General features: G+C 50.4%; 1 protein-coding gene across 20 annotated transcripts in view; it reads right to left on the reverse strand.

Annotated features, from left to right (window-relative positions):
• Positions 1-13119, reverse strand: part of TNS3 (tensin 3) — a 222296-nt gene that overhangs the window by 81015 nt on the left and 128162 nt on the right. For all 20 annotated transcript variants that reach the window (XR_015162346.1, XM_086396214.1, XM_086396213.1 and 17 more), the window contains 3 exons: positions 5568-5697; positions 5164-5229; positions 4116-4220 (listed from right to left, as the gene is read on the reverse strand). Coding sequence is in view for 19 of the 20 variants with exons in the window: in XM_086396214.1 (XP_086252340.1) it covers positions 4116-4220; positions 5164-5229; positions 5568-5697 (301 nt within the window). In the remaining variant the exon portion in view is untranslated. The remainder of the gene's footprint in view (positions 1-4115; positions 4221-5163; positions 5230-5567; positions 5698-13119) is intronic.

A 13119-nucleotide genomic window follows, 5' to 3' on the forward strand; every position in this document is an offset into this window, starting at 1 on the left:
CATTCCCTTCTCCACCCTCTCAGGTAGGAAGGCTAGGGGTCCCCAAGAGGAGGAAATAAACTGCAAGTAGGTCACGGCTTGCAGCTGCAACCTTTCACTGGGAGGCTGACACGGGCTAATTCATGCAAACTCGTCCAGATGACATGAATTTCAAGTCAGTTTCTCTGACACCACTGAGATGGCAGTTCAGGGCCAGTTATGACTCATTAACAGGCTCCAACATCACACTCGCTCTTCTGACAGGATCCAATCCACTTCAAAAAGTTAACACCCGAAGGACTTTATGGTTCCCAGCACAAAAGGTGAGACTCTTGTATTTCAGATTGAAAGTGAAAGTGAAGTCGTGTTAGACTCTTTGCGACCCCAAGGACTGTAGCCTACCAAGGCTCCTCCGTCCATGGGATTTTCCAGGCAAGAGTACTGGAGTGGGTTGCCATTTCCTTCTCCAGGGGATCTTCCCAACCCAGGGATTGAACCTGGGTATCCAGCATTGTAAGCAGACACTTTACCATATTTCAGATTAGATGAAGCTATTGCTCTCCATCCCAATCACTGCCCGAAATCCCTTATCAAAACAGGATTAACTCCAGGTCACGGGTTCACACCTGGAAGGGGACCTACAAGGCCAGGGAGCTGGAGGCTTAAAATCAAGAGAGGACAGGAGGGTGCTTCCTGAGATCTGAGCAAGGTGCCATCGGCATTTGACAGCTGGGCTGTATTAAAGCAGTTACTCTGCTCTGAACCATCAAAGCAAACAATGTGAAGCAAAGTTTTGCAGTATGCAGGATCTAAAGCAATTTTTCTCAGTCTGGGTACAGAGAGTGGAAGCATTCAGTGAGTGGCTACACTGGCCAGACACTGATGATGCAGCCACTACATTCTGGAAGCTCAGCTAGCAGCATTCCCATTCTGCCAGGGAGGAGCTTGGCCTTGGACGGAGAGCAGAACCAGGACCTAAGGTCTGATCTGCCGGATTCCAGTGGACCCCCTTTTGGATAAGTCACCAAGGTATGCTTTGCTTTTCCAAATCTCAACACCTGACAACAATTTCTGGGGAGAAATACTTTCAAATACATTTTCAAAGTATGCATGCATGCTAAGTCACTTCATTCGTGTCTGACTCTTTCTGACTCTATGGACTGTAGCCCACCAGTCTCCTCTTTCCATGGAATTCTCCAGGCAAGAATATTGGAGTGGGTTGCCATGTCCTCCTCCAGGGGATCTTCCCGACCCAAGGTTCGAATTCACATCTCTTGTGTCTCCTGCATTGGCAGGTGGGTTCTTTACCACTAGTACCACCAAATGGCAACATCTAAATATCACAGCTTGATCCAGAACTTGTAACTGCACACACCTGTGGCCAGTTCTTCCAGACCCAACTTGTCCTCACCAGCAGCCCGACTGCCGGTGGCTCAGTAGAGCGTCCTGCATGGGACAGTAACAGGACTGGGTCTTATTGTAAAAGTGATAAGAAATCAGAGGCCCCCTTTCTGCAGCACCCCCATGGAGCTCTGGGGCAACTGTGGTTGCCTGGAGGCCAAGTCTGATTGGCCAATGTTTATTGGGCAGTGACCTGAAGTATCAGAGCCCTAACCTGGGGGACAGCGGCCCCTGTCTATGCAACCCTGGATCCACGAGCTTTCCCTGTGGCCAGAAACGCACTCGTTGGTTAAAGCCAGGAATAGAGGAGAGGAGGGGCACAGCAAGGCTTCATGCCCAACCATGGGCTGTGCTGCAGGCCTCACTCTGGTCCAGGGACCAGCGGGTCTTCAGCTGGAAGGATGAGGTTTGCACCAAATAGCAGGGGGGTCAAACAGGCCCAGACTTGTGTCCCACTTCCACAGTCTCCATCCTGCATGATCTCAAACACACGGCAACTCACTCAACTTCACCTGTGACCACCAACAGTGCACAGCCCCAGAAGGCTACCAGGACCCCTCACCAAAGTCCAGCTCTTGATTTCTCTTGGGTACTGCCCCCTTTATCTCTAAAATGGGTCACAGGATCTTATGTGGATCATATAAAATAGCACGTGAGAGGCTCCGGTAGGCTGCCCCACTGTCCACCCCCACCCTCCATTTCTCTCCTTGAGACAGTGAGAGTCCTGTGAAATACTGATGAGGCAGTGGGAGCCCCAGATCCCCTCCGGGCCACAGAGCTGGGAGCAGAGAACTGAGTCTCCATGATGAAGACAGGACATTTGGAATCAAGTGTCCACACATGAACAAGTTCATGGCTGGTGGAAGAGACACACTTTGCTCGGACATAACACGGGGTCAAGGTCCTTGACTGAAGGTCACTGCAGATGGTCCACTCCAGGACAGCAGAGATAAACACAGTTTAGGTCAGTATGCGTGTGTGTGTGTGTGTGTTTTAACCAGTAGAAACTAGAAATGGAAGTGCACATAGAAAGGAGGGCCAAAAGACATCATTTTCTAGCCAAAACCATACGCTGCCAAACCTTCCTTAACCCCGGAGAGTTCTGCCCTGATGGAAGCATGGCTGAGACTGCTTCCTGCCAGCCAACGCCCCCCACCTTCGCAGGAGTTGGGGGGCCAGTGGTGCCCTCCTCCAGGAACCCAAGCCAGGAACTGAGGCTCCAAGTGAGAGCTAAGGGCACTGGGAATGAGGAATGAGTTCACCAATGCAGGTCAACCCCACAGAGGAGCCTGGAGAGTTGGGAGATGGAGGGAACCTCAGGAAGGGTAATGATTCCACGTGAGGGGAACTGCATGCTTTGTGGAAGGTGGCTGTGCAAGAGTCTGCAGGGCCTTGGCAGCAGGGGCCATCCACGCAGCACCTACAACAGTGAGAACTCAGAAGCCCCCGTGAGCTCCACTGGGAGCAAGTGTAACTGACGAGGGGTCAGATAGGGGTAGGAAATTAAGAGGTACACACTATTACGTATAAAATAAATGTGCCATGAGGATATATTGTACAGCATAGGGAAAATGGCCAATATTCTATCATAACTATAAATGGAGTATAATCTTTAAATATTGTGAATCATGATGTTGTATATCTGTAACTTGTATAATATTGTAAATCAGCTATACCTCAACTTTGAAAAAAAAAAAAGTAGATTTGCAAGGTCTAAAAGAAACATCAAAAGCAACTGGGACCCTCAGATGGAACGCAGTGTGGTGAATGAACTGGGCATGGGAATGACGCTTCAAGGTGTGGACAGAGGCTTGACACACAGCACTTAGAAACCATGCCTGAAGTACAGCAGTGATGAGGGCTTCACCTCTAGACAGCAGGATGCTCTGCATCACAGAAATACTGACATGGCCCCAGACTCTCCAAGTGGACAGGCTGAGGAGCCTCGTGCCCGCCCTGACACCGAGTAGACCACAGACATCCCCGGCCTGTTCCTGCAATCCCAGCGATGCACAAAGATGGGCACACATGGAGTTACCACCATGACACTTGCTTTTGGCTATTTAATGTCTGGACGGAACTAATTGGACAAAATTGTTTTCACTGTCTCTCCCAAATCAGGTCTGTTCACAGTTTGGTGCTTGAAAAAGATGAAAGGCCAGTGTTCTCAAGCGCCTGGAAGAAGTCTCATCCCTCCTCTTTGAAACTGACCTCCAGAGGCTTCTTTCTATAAACCTGGCAGGTGCCACCCTTCATTCCTTTTCTCTTTCATGATACTTGTGACTCAAACTGCAGATCCCGTGGCCAACAGAGAATATGTTTCGGAGAGACAGACTCACACAACAGAGACTAAATGACGCAGCCATACAACCTGGACACCAGTGTAATGAGCAAACAGAAACAGAACCCACATACCTATTGCTCATGGGGCTCCCCAGTAGTAGGAAGGCTGCCAGTGCTCAGATACCAGGCATTCCCCTTCCACAATCGGGAGGGCAAGGGAGAGACAGACATATAGCTTCAGGTGAGGAAGCTTCTAGATGACAAGTTCACTAACTGACCATCTCAACACAATTCACCAAGCCTGATTCTCACAAGTGCCATCAGACTCACAGTGGTGTGGACTCTTGACAGCCTCCAAGCAGGCTGCAAGGAGATTTTCTATCTAAAGGTGAACAGGCTGCTTGTTCTGGGTTCTACTCTCCAGGAACTGATAGCAAGGTAACAAGACTCACCTTCACCGTCTGCACTCAGGTTCTCGTAGGAGTCCCAGCGGATTAGTGGGTCTGCTGTGTTGAAGTCCACAATCACTCTGTGGTCATTCTGCAAATGTTCACATCCTGCAGGGTGGTGGAAGGGACAGGGGTGGACAAAGGGTGTTAGTCCCAGTCAAGCCGGCACCTGCCAGCAATGCAGAGAGGAGCCTCTGGATCTGAGTGCCAGCCCAGAGTCCAGACCCACACCCTCTCCCACAAGCCTGCTAGTAATCTGAGCTGGAACTGAACAACAGTGCAAACCACTTGGCAGGAAGGAAAGGTGAACACTGGTCCTCTGTCTTCCAGGTGGGAGGCTCTGTGCTCTGGATGGTTTCTGCACAAGGGGATCACCTGGATGGCTCTGCAGCTCAAGGACCCAGCAGAACCCTGAGGAGCAGCCTCAGGGCTGGTGGATGGGAGGGGTGGGTTTGGGCTCTTGCTCTCTGAGGCTTCCAGGAAGATTTTTACCCCACAGCCTTGCATTTAACTATTCATGCCTCAATCTATGGCACTGGACACAGAAATAGGGTACTTCTTTTCCACAGCTATTAAAAACTGAATTAAAACTTTCACAAATATGAATCTCAGTGATGGAAATGAGCCATTTGTCTTCACAATAAAGAGACTGCTTTCTCTTTCAATGTATTTTTAGAAGAAAGGAGTCTATTTTGCACACAAATAGTTGCAGTCTTTCTACTATATTTCTAGTCCTTTTTAAAAAATATGTGGTTGCTTTTTGAGGGGAGAAGTAAACAGGGCATCAAGTCATCGTCCCAATCCTGAAGTTCTGGGCTCTTCTTTGGGCAAGTCACACCATCTCTGGGGTCTTTTTGACCTAGCTGGGCCTCACTGTCTCTAGGCTAACACCTTCCCACTGTCTAATATTCTATTTTTAATGTATTATAAATCTTTCCAATTATGTGCAAAGGTGGGAGGTTCTACAGAGACTCCAGCATACACATCACCCAACCAGGTGCGCATCTTGCTGCCCCCTCCACCCTCCTGCCAGCACTCTGCGTCTACGCACCTTGAATCTTCTCAGGAGTGGCTGAGAAGACTAACTCAATCTTCCCATTATCAGGAAAACGGTCATCTAAAAAAGAAATCCTATTTCAACAAATTTGGAGACAAGACAACAAATGAATTTTGTCCTTATATTCCTACCAGGGCAATACCACTCCCAAATCTCCAACAGCACACCAATGACAGAGAAAAATGTTAGCATTTTTACTGCTTCTCTAGAATTTTTTTCTTTGTTGGAACAATCATCAGTCTTTTGTGAGACTGGTAATAATTTTGTCAATAGGCTGGTTTATAGCGTAGGCGGGGGCATAGTGGAGAACAATGAAAGGAACACACGAGGCTCGCGGGGGCCACCCGCTAAGGGCCTATTCTCCCTACACTCAGTCTGGACCCAGGGAGGGACCTCACCTTTGCTCGCGTTGTCCAAATCCTCCTTCGCAAACACAAGTCTGTAGCCCTGAACAGCCCCAGTGTGAAACTGCAGGCGGAAAATGACATCACGGGTGGCCGAGCGGTACTTCTTGTGGTAGCACTTCACCTGGGATGAAAAGGGGTGTGTTTTCCAGGGAGCCCCACCTGCGAGGAAGGCTCCTGTGGGAGTGCACAGGAAGACGTCTGAAGAATGAAACTGTGCAGCCTCTTTTTCCTAATTTCATCTAGACACTCCACATTTACCTTAAAGCCTTTCTGCTCTCGTGAAAGGAGCAGGCAGTCATTACTTCCTGTACTCGGCTCAATACTTATGTTGTGTGCTATAACAGAGAGAGAGAGAGAGATGGCAAGAAGGGAGAAGGAAGGGAAAGGGAAAAGGCCTTGGAATGTAAATTCCACAGCTGGGCTGTCAAGACGTCCTGAATGACAGTTTGAGACCAGTCTCCAGAATCATCAGGGACGTGACTTGGATTCAGGCTATGGCTCCGAGGCCCTAGGTCTCTGGGAGCAGCTCAGGCCTCTGGGGTGACGGTGCCAATAAGCAGGGTAAAAGCACCCCTTCCGGGCACTTGGCAGGGAAGGGTGGGTGGAGGAGGGGCCCTGGCACCATCTCTCACCTTTCCATGGGGGCCCCCCTGCCTGAGGTGTCTGGGGGTAGGGCTGCCCATGAGGAGGGCAGGAAGGCCACGGCAGAGTGGTGTATTGCAGGAGAGAGGGCCCTTCCTCCCTCCTAAATAGGGCAGGGGCTCCTTTCCAGGGTCCCCAGGGGTTCAAGCCCAGAAGCAGGCTGGATTCTGCCCTCAGACACTCAGAGTGGAGGAGGCCACGCCCTGCATTGCGCATGCCCAGGAGGAAGGGAGGCTAGAGGTGCAGGGATCTCACAGGCAGCCATGCTCACAAAAGACTCAGGTCAGAAAAAGATGGGCTTCAGATATCTTGTGCCAGGTCAATGAGAAGCAGTCCCAGCAAGCATGGTCCAGACCAGTGATTCGGGAGATGCTGTAGGTGACTGTTCTGTGTGTATGTTCGGTCACTCACTCATGTCTAACTTTGCAACCCCATGGAATGCAGCACGCCAGGCTTCTCTCTCCTTCACTATCTCCTGGAGTTTGCTCAAACTCATGTCCATTGAATCAGTGATGGCATCCAATCATCTCATCCTCTGTCCTCCCCTTCTCCTCTTGCCTTCAATCTTTTCCAGCATCACAGTCTTTTCCAGTGAGTGGGCTCTTTGCATCAGGTGGCCAAAGTATTGGAGCTTCAGCTTCAGCATCAGTCCTTCCAATGAATATTCAGGGTTGATTTCCTTTAGGATTGTCTGGTTTGACCTCCTTGCTATCTAAGGGACTCTCAAGAGTCTTCTCCAGCACTACAGTTCAAAGGCATCAATTCTTCGGCGCTCAGCCTTCTTTATGGTTCAACTTTCATATCCACACATCACTTCTAGAAAAACCATAGCTTTGACTATCCAAACTTTTGTTGGCAACTTTTGTTGTCTCTGGTTTTTAATATGCTGTCTAGGTTTGCCACTGCTTTTCTTCCAAGGAGCAAGTGTCTTTTAATTTCACGGCTGTGGTCACCATCCACAGTGATTTTGAAGTCCAAGAAAATAAAGGCTGTCACTGTTTCCACTGTTTCCCCATCTATTTGCCATGAAGTGATGGGACCAGGCCTTCAGTAACCAGAGAACCATCACTCGAGAGAAAAAATAAAGACCCAAGGAGCTTCGGCCCCTTAGGGCAAACCCCAAAGGCGTTTACCTCTGTGCTATCTACAAGGAAACAGTCTGATAAATAAATGAAGAAATGTACACAAACCGTCAGAGGAGCGATTCATGTTGACAAACACAAGCCCCGCATTCACTATGCGGGAGGCGCCAGGCGGCCTGTGCACACGCCTGGTGGGAATCCAGACTCAGGCCTGGCCTCCAGGCCCCTGTCCAGGGCTGGCATATGGAACCAGCCCACAAGAACTCTTCAGAAATGTGACAGCTTCCATTTACTCTCCAACAGCAAATGGATCTCCGGTTGCCAAGTCCTCTCTCATTTCATCTGGGGTCTCTGGCTCCTCTGCAGAGTCCAACCAAAGGCTGTGCCCCCAGCCCTCCTTCCCGAGATGCTGCTTGAGTTCTCACCCCTCCGAGGCCCCTGCACAGCACTGCTGTGCTCACACCGACTGCTGAGCAGAAGGCCCCATCCCACACATGCTGCAGCAAGACCCCCACGGAAAGGACATGCCCCCATGCACCTATCTCTGCTGGATGATGGACCCACCCTCTCTGTTTGCCTTTCTCCACTGCTACCCTGGAAGTGAGAGGGAAAGGGGAAGAAGACTTGGAGAAAAGGCAAGAGAGTTTCAGGCACATGCCAGTCTGACTCTGAAGTCTTTATCAATACTAAGGGGAACCAAGGCCGTAAAATAACAACAAGGCCTCCCTCCAGAAGCTGACAGCCCCTGACGAAGGTGGCCCCAGGCCAATCCACAGGGTCATGCCTCATAGTAGCTCCCCTCCCCCAGTTTGGCACCAGGTTCTGTGGGCAGGTAGAGCCCCTGGTGGACACAAGGCAGTACAGGTGCTGGGTAAAGAAGCATAGACAGCCTAAGGGCAGGGGAGGATGCCCCTCACGCACAGCTCCCTTTGGGGGAACCTTTCTCCTGCTCTGAGTTAAAGGGTTCATCCTTCAGCCAGCTCCTGATGTACACAGCTCATCCCTACCAGAAGCCCCTAGGCCCGCCCCAACCTTTCCCAGAACCCAAGGTGCTCCATGGTCTCCCCTCCTCTGGTGTCCCCATCGCTCATCACAGCAGCTATATACACACACACACAGAGGGTGACTCATCAGACACGAATCCCACCCCACTCCAGGCACCAGGAGGGGGGAGGCAGAGGTCATCACATGCCCTGGAGCAGGGGAGGAACAGCAGATGGGTTCACCCTCCCCTCCCTGCCCCCTGGCTGCCCGCTCTCAATCGTCCTGGTGCGCAGACACCTTCCCAGGCCCTGCATGACTCTAGTGTCTAAAGACTAGTTTTTCACAGGACAAGGGTTCAGGGTGGAAGGAAGAGCAAAGTATCCCACTGCCACAGAGCATCCGCCTTCTGCACACACGTGCCCTGCCTGAGGGGCTTCCAGGGACTCCTGACAAGTGGCACTGGCAGGGACCTGAGCCCTCCCCGCAGTCCTGCCCGCTGTTTCACCATATTCTCTTCCCACTGCTCATGGCTGCACTCGCCACCCGCTCCAGTCCTCCTGGCCACCTCAGGAATGAGCCCAGCTATCTCCTGAAGGCGCAGAAAGCCACAGGCATCTCCCTCGCATGGGGACCTACAGCTCCGACCCGAGAGGAGATGGACCCACCTCCACCCAGTGGAGCCCCACCCCTGGCACCTCCCACAGAGTCAGTAATGATTCATCATCCGAGCCAATAAATGTTAATAGTATCTGTGACAAGAGACCAGAATCATGCTCTTAACACTCCATGGAAAGAATCAGCAGCATTTTGCTTGACAGAAGTGCCCCAAATGCTTCTTTTAAGGTACAAAGAATCGGTAGCATTTTATAAAGATTAGAGTGATGAAGGTTGTAATACCCTCTTCATCCCTTCAGCGTTAGCAGTTTCATTTACCTATGTCTCCCCAGCGAGTTTCTAAGAACACATCAATCCCCTGCCTTCAGATTTTAGAATATCTGCACTTGAAATAATTTCTCTCCACTTTGCTGGTGGGCCTGCTGGCTGTTTACACAGGCATCAAGGAGCCACAACCACACACCCTCAAAGGTTTAGCAAGGCTACTGGCTGTCTTCCTAAGTCACAGCACCTACATCATCCAGGGCCAACACTAACCATGATTTCACTTGGAGGTGAAAATGATTTCAGAGGGTGGCAAGACTGTAACTTACTCCCTAAACCATTAGGAGGACAGCAGTAAAGCTGTGAATAAAAAATACAAGTAGATCTACTGAGGGCTTCCCTGGTGGCTCAGCAGTAAAGAATCTGCCTACAATGGAGGAGACACGGGTTCAATCCCTGGATGAGGGAGATCCTCTGAAGGAGGGCACATCAATACACTCCAGTATTCTTGCCTGGAGAATCCCAGGGACAGAGGATCCATAGCGGGGGCTACAATCCATAGGGTCACAAAGAGTCAGGCAACTGAAACTGAGCACTCATACACAGATCCACTGGGCTGATACAGAACGGACTGGGCCCGACCCAGGTCTAGGAGACTCACGGCAGAGGGAGAAGGATGCATGCACAGCAAGTCACAGGGCGATATAGCACAACAGACAGCCCATAACGACGCCCAACAGGAGCAGATCCAGAGGGGCTGAGGATGCATTCATCTTCCCTCTTCTTACTTAAGTGCCCTTAACAAGAAACAATAAACTAACGTGTTGTTTGTTTATGACAGCTCCTTGAGAAGGGTCCCCTCTGTTTAGAACTCAGGTTGCTGGAGCCAGGCAACGGAGCCCCACAACCACGAGGCCGAAATGTAAGTGGCCATGGGGTTGCACAAGCAGGGGCAGCAAGACGAGGCATGTGGATGGGAAAGTGTTTACAAGCCCACTGGGGCCCTGGACCAAGGCCAGTTCTTGACGGGGCTGCGGCCCACGCGAATTCCTTAGCGAGGTTACATAACGACACGGCTGTGCTCGCAAACGCTCTGCCCTCCCACTTAATAGAAGTGTGTTTACTGAATACCTGAGGCTCTGCCCTTTAGGAGACGGTGTCCAAACCTCAGTACAAGCACGTCCCAAAGATGGGCAGGTCAGGTGTGCAATGGGAGGGTGTGTAGGAACAGGCCGGCCATGTTTAGGTGAAGCCAGACGATGGGTAGGTGTCACCCTGGCTTCAGCAGTAATGGCCCCCTCAACAGCCCGCAAGTCAAAGGAATGACAGATGGAGTCCACTCCACTTTCCCCCACAGTGTTCCCAACCCAAAGAGATCACAAGGCCTTACTTCTTATAAACTTGACCCCTATAACCTTTGCTGCTGCTGCTAAGTCGCTTCAGTCGTGTCTGACTCTGTGTGACCCCATAGACGGCAGCCCACCAGGCTCCCCCGTCCCTGGGATTCTCCAGGCAAGAACACTGGAGTGGGTTGCCATTTCCTTCTCCAATGCATGAAAGTGAAAAGTGAAAGTGAAGTCGCTCAGTTGTGTCCGACTCTTCGCAACCCCATGGACTGCAGCCTACCAGGCTCCTCCGTCCATGGGACTTTCCGGGCAAGAGTACTAAAGTGGGTTGCCATTGCCTTCTCTGATAACCTTTGCTGCCTGTCTCAACAGAGAATCAATCCCTCATGAGGAAAGAGGCAGGTTTATCTGCGCACAGGGCTGACATTTACCAAAATCAAAGGGAAAAAAAAGCAAAAGACAGCATGCTGTCTCAAAGGATGGTGACCATGGAGTCACCTTGGGACACCTTCCCTGGGAGCTCCCCTTCCACCTTCCGGAGCAGAGGCAGGCTCTGCAGACGCCAGACAGCCCGGCCGAACCCTCTGCGGCTGTGAGTGGGAAACCCATAAAAGCATTCTCTACAATGCAGGATTTGGTCCAACTCATGACGGTTGCCAAATTCTTGACGAGAAATGAAAATGCCTACATACTTGAACTTTAACACAGAAAGGCCCTGACATACTCTCCATGTCCTCCCTTCTCCACTGAAGGCAGGCTCGTGAATGTTCAGTGGTACACATCAAGTGGTAACTGACTACAATTGAAGGACAGGACAAACTGAAACGAGCAGGTCTCCCACAGTTAGGCTGAGACTGTGTACTTCTCCTGCCTCAGAGACTTGGGAAACCAGAGCCGATCTGCACAGTAGGAGGGGAGACGGCTCTCCGCTCCCCAGATGCTCAGCCAACACCATGGAATGTTCTGCCACCGTCTACTTCCGTGTGCTGAGCGCTGAGGTCATTTTCAGGTTGAACCAACAGTCCTGGGATTTGGAGGAGCAGCGTGTACAGATCACACAATGCAGTGTGTCCCCCAGAGATTATGTTCTGAGTGTGGGGATACCTGCGGCTGATCCTCCAGGCTGGCCGGTGCTGTCAGCACCCCTTGAGAGTCTCTCCTCCTCAGACACATGGTAATCACCTCTCCCACCTGTGAGCCTTCAACTCCTGCCTCTATGCACACGTGAACACACCAAATTCTCCTGGCACGAGAGTGATCACCAGCGTATCTCACTCAACGTTCACAACCACCATGTTACCTGGTTCAGGACATACGCTATGGGGAATGAATGAGGGGATGAGTGAACACTGGTGACAAGTCAAAGCCAAGGGTGCTGGATAACCCATGATACCTGACTCCACTATTAACCTTATTCAGTTCAGTTCAGTTCAATTCAGTCACTCAGTCATGTCTGACTCTTTGAGATCCATAGCCTGCAGCACACCAGGCTTCCCTGTCCATCACCAACTCCTGGAGCTTGCTCAAACTCACATCCATCAAGTCAGTGATGCCATCCAACCATCTCATCCTCTGTCCTCCCCTTCTCCTCCTGCCCTCAATCTTTCCCAGCATCAGGGTTTTTTCAAATGAGTCAGTTCTTCGCATCAGGTGGCCAAAGCATTGGAATTTCATCTTCAGCATCAGTCCTTCCAATGAATATTCAGGACTGACAGGCTGGATCTCCTTGCAGTCCAAGGGACTCTCAAGAGTCTTCTCCAACACCACAGTTCAAAAGCATCAATTCTTCGGCATTCAGCTTTCTTTATAGTCCAACTCTCACATCCATACATGACCACTGGAAAAACCATAGCTCTGGCTAGACAGATCTTTGACTAGACAGTTTATTCTAGAATGGGTTTACTCAATGAACACAGATATTATGGGCTGAACTCTGTGACCCCAAGATTCATCTGTTGAAGTCTTAAAGGTGGTGAGGGTAGTCAGGTTATACAGGTGAGCCCTAGTCCAATCTGACTGGGGTCCTTTTAAGAAGAGACCAGGACCCAGACACATGTAGAAAGGGAAGATGACGTGAGGGCCTGGGGAGAAGAGAGCCATCCGCACGCCAAGGATAGAGACCTCCGGAGATATCAGCGCTGCTGACACCTTGATCTCTGCCTTTCAGCCTCCAGCACTGTGAGGGAATCATGTCTGATGTTTGAGCCCCCAGTCTGTGAGACTTTGTCATTACAGCCCTAGGAAACTAATATAAGAGGCTAGAGCCACTGCGAGGCTTCATAGAGATCAACAACTAAACTAAACCTCCTGGGTAATCATTTCTACAAATGAAGCAAGGAAAAATTACCCCGTGGGATGGAAAATTACCCACTTCCAGCTGTAACCCGTATCACCCTTCCCCCGTCTGATAACGCTGCAAAAAAATAAGTGCAGAGTGTACAAAAATGAACTGTAAACACAGGAAGTATAAATCAAATAATAATTCAATCTAAAAATACTCCATGTTAAGAATGGACAGAGGTGCAGGAAGGGGCTGGTTTTATCAAGTTATGCATTTCCTGTGATGAGATCTGGGAGATCCTATTTGCCCCCATTGCCAATGGAAACAAA

Source organism: Bos grunniens, chromosome 4 (genome assembly GCF_055505025.1).
Source record: "Bos grunniens cultivar Pamir isolate PY7600 chromosome 4, Bosgru_T2T1.0, whole genome shotgun sequence".
Taxonomy (NCBI): Eukaryota; Metazoa; Chordata; class Mammalia; order Artiodactyla; family Bovidae; genus Bos; species Bos grunniens.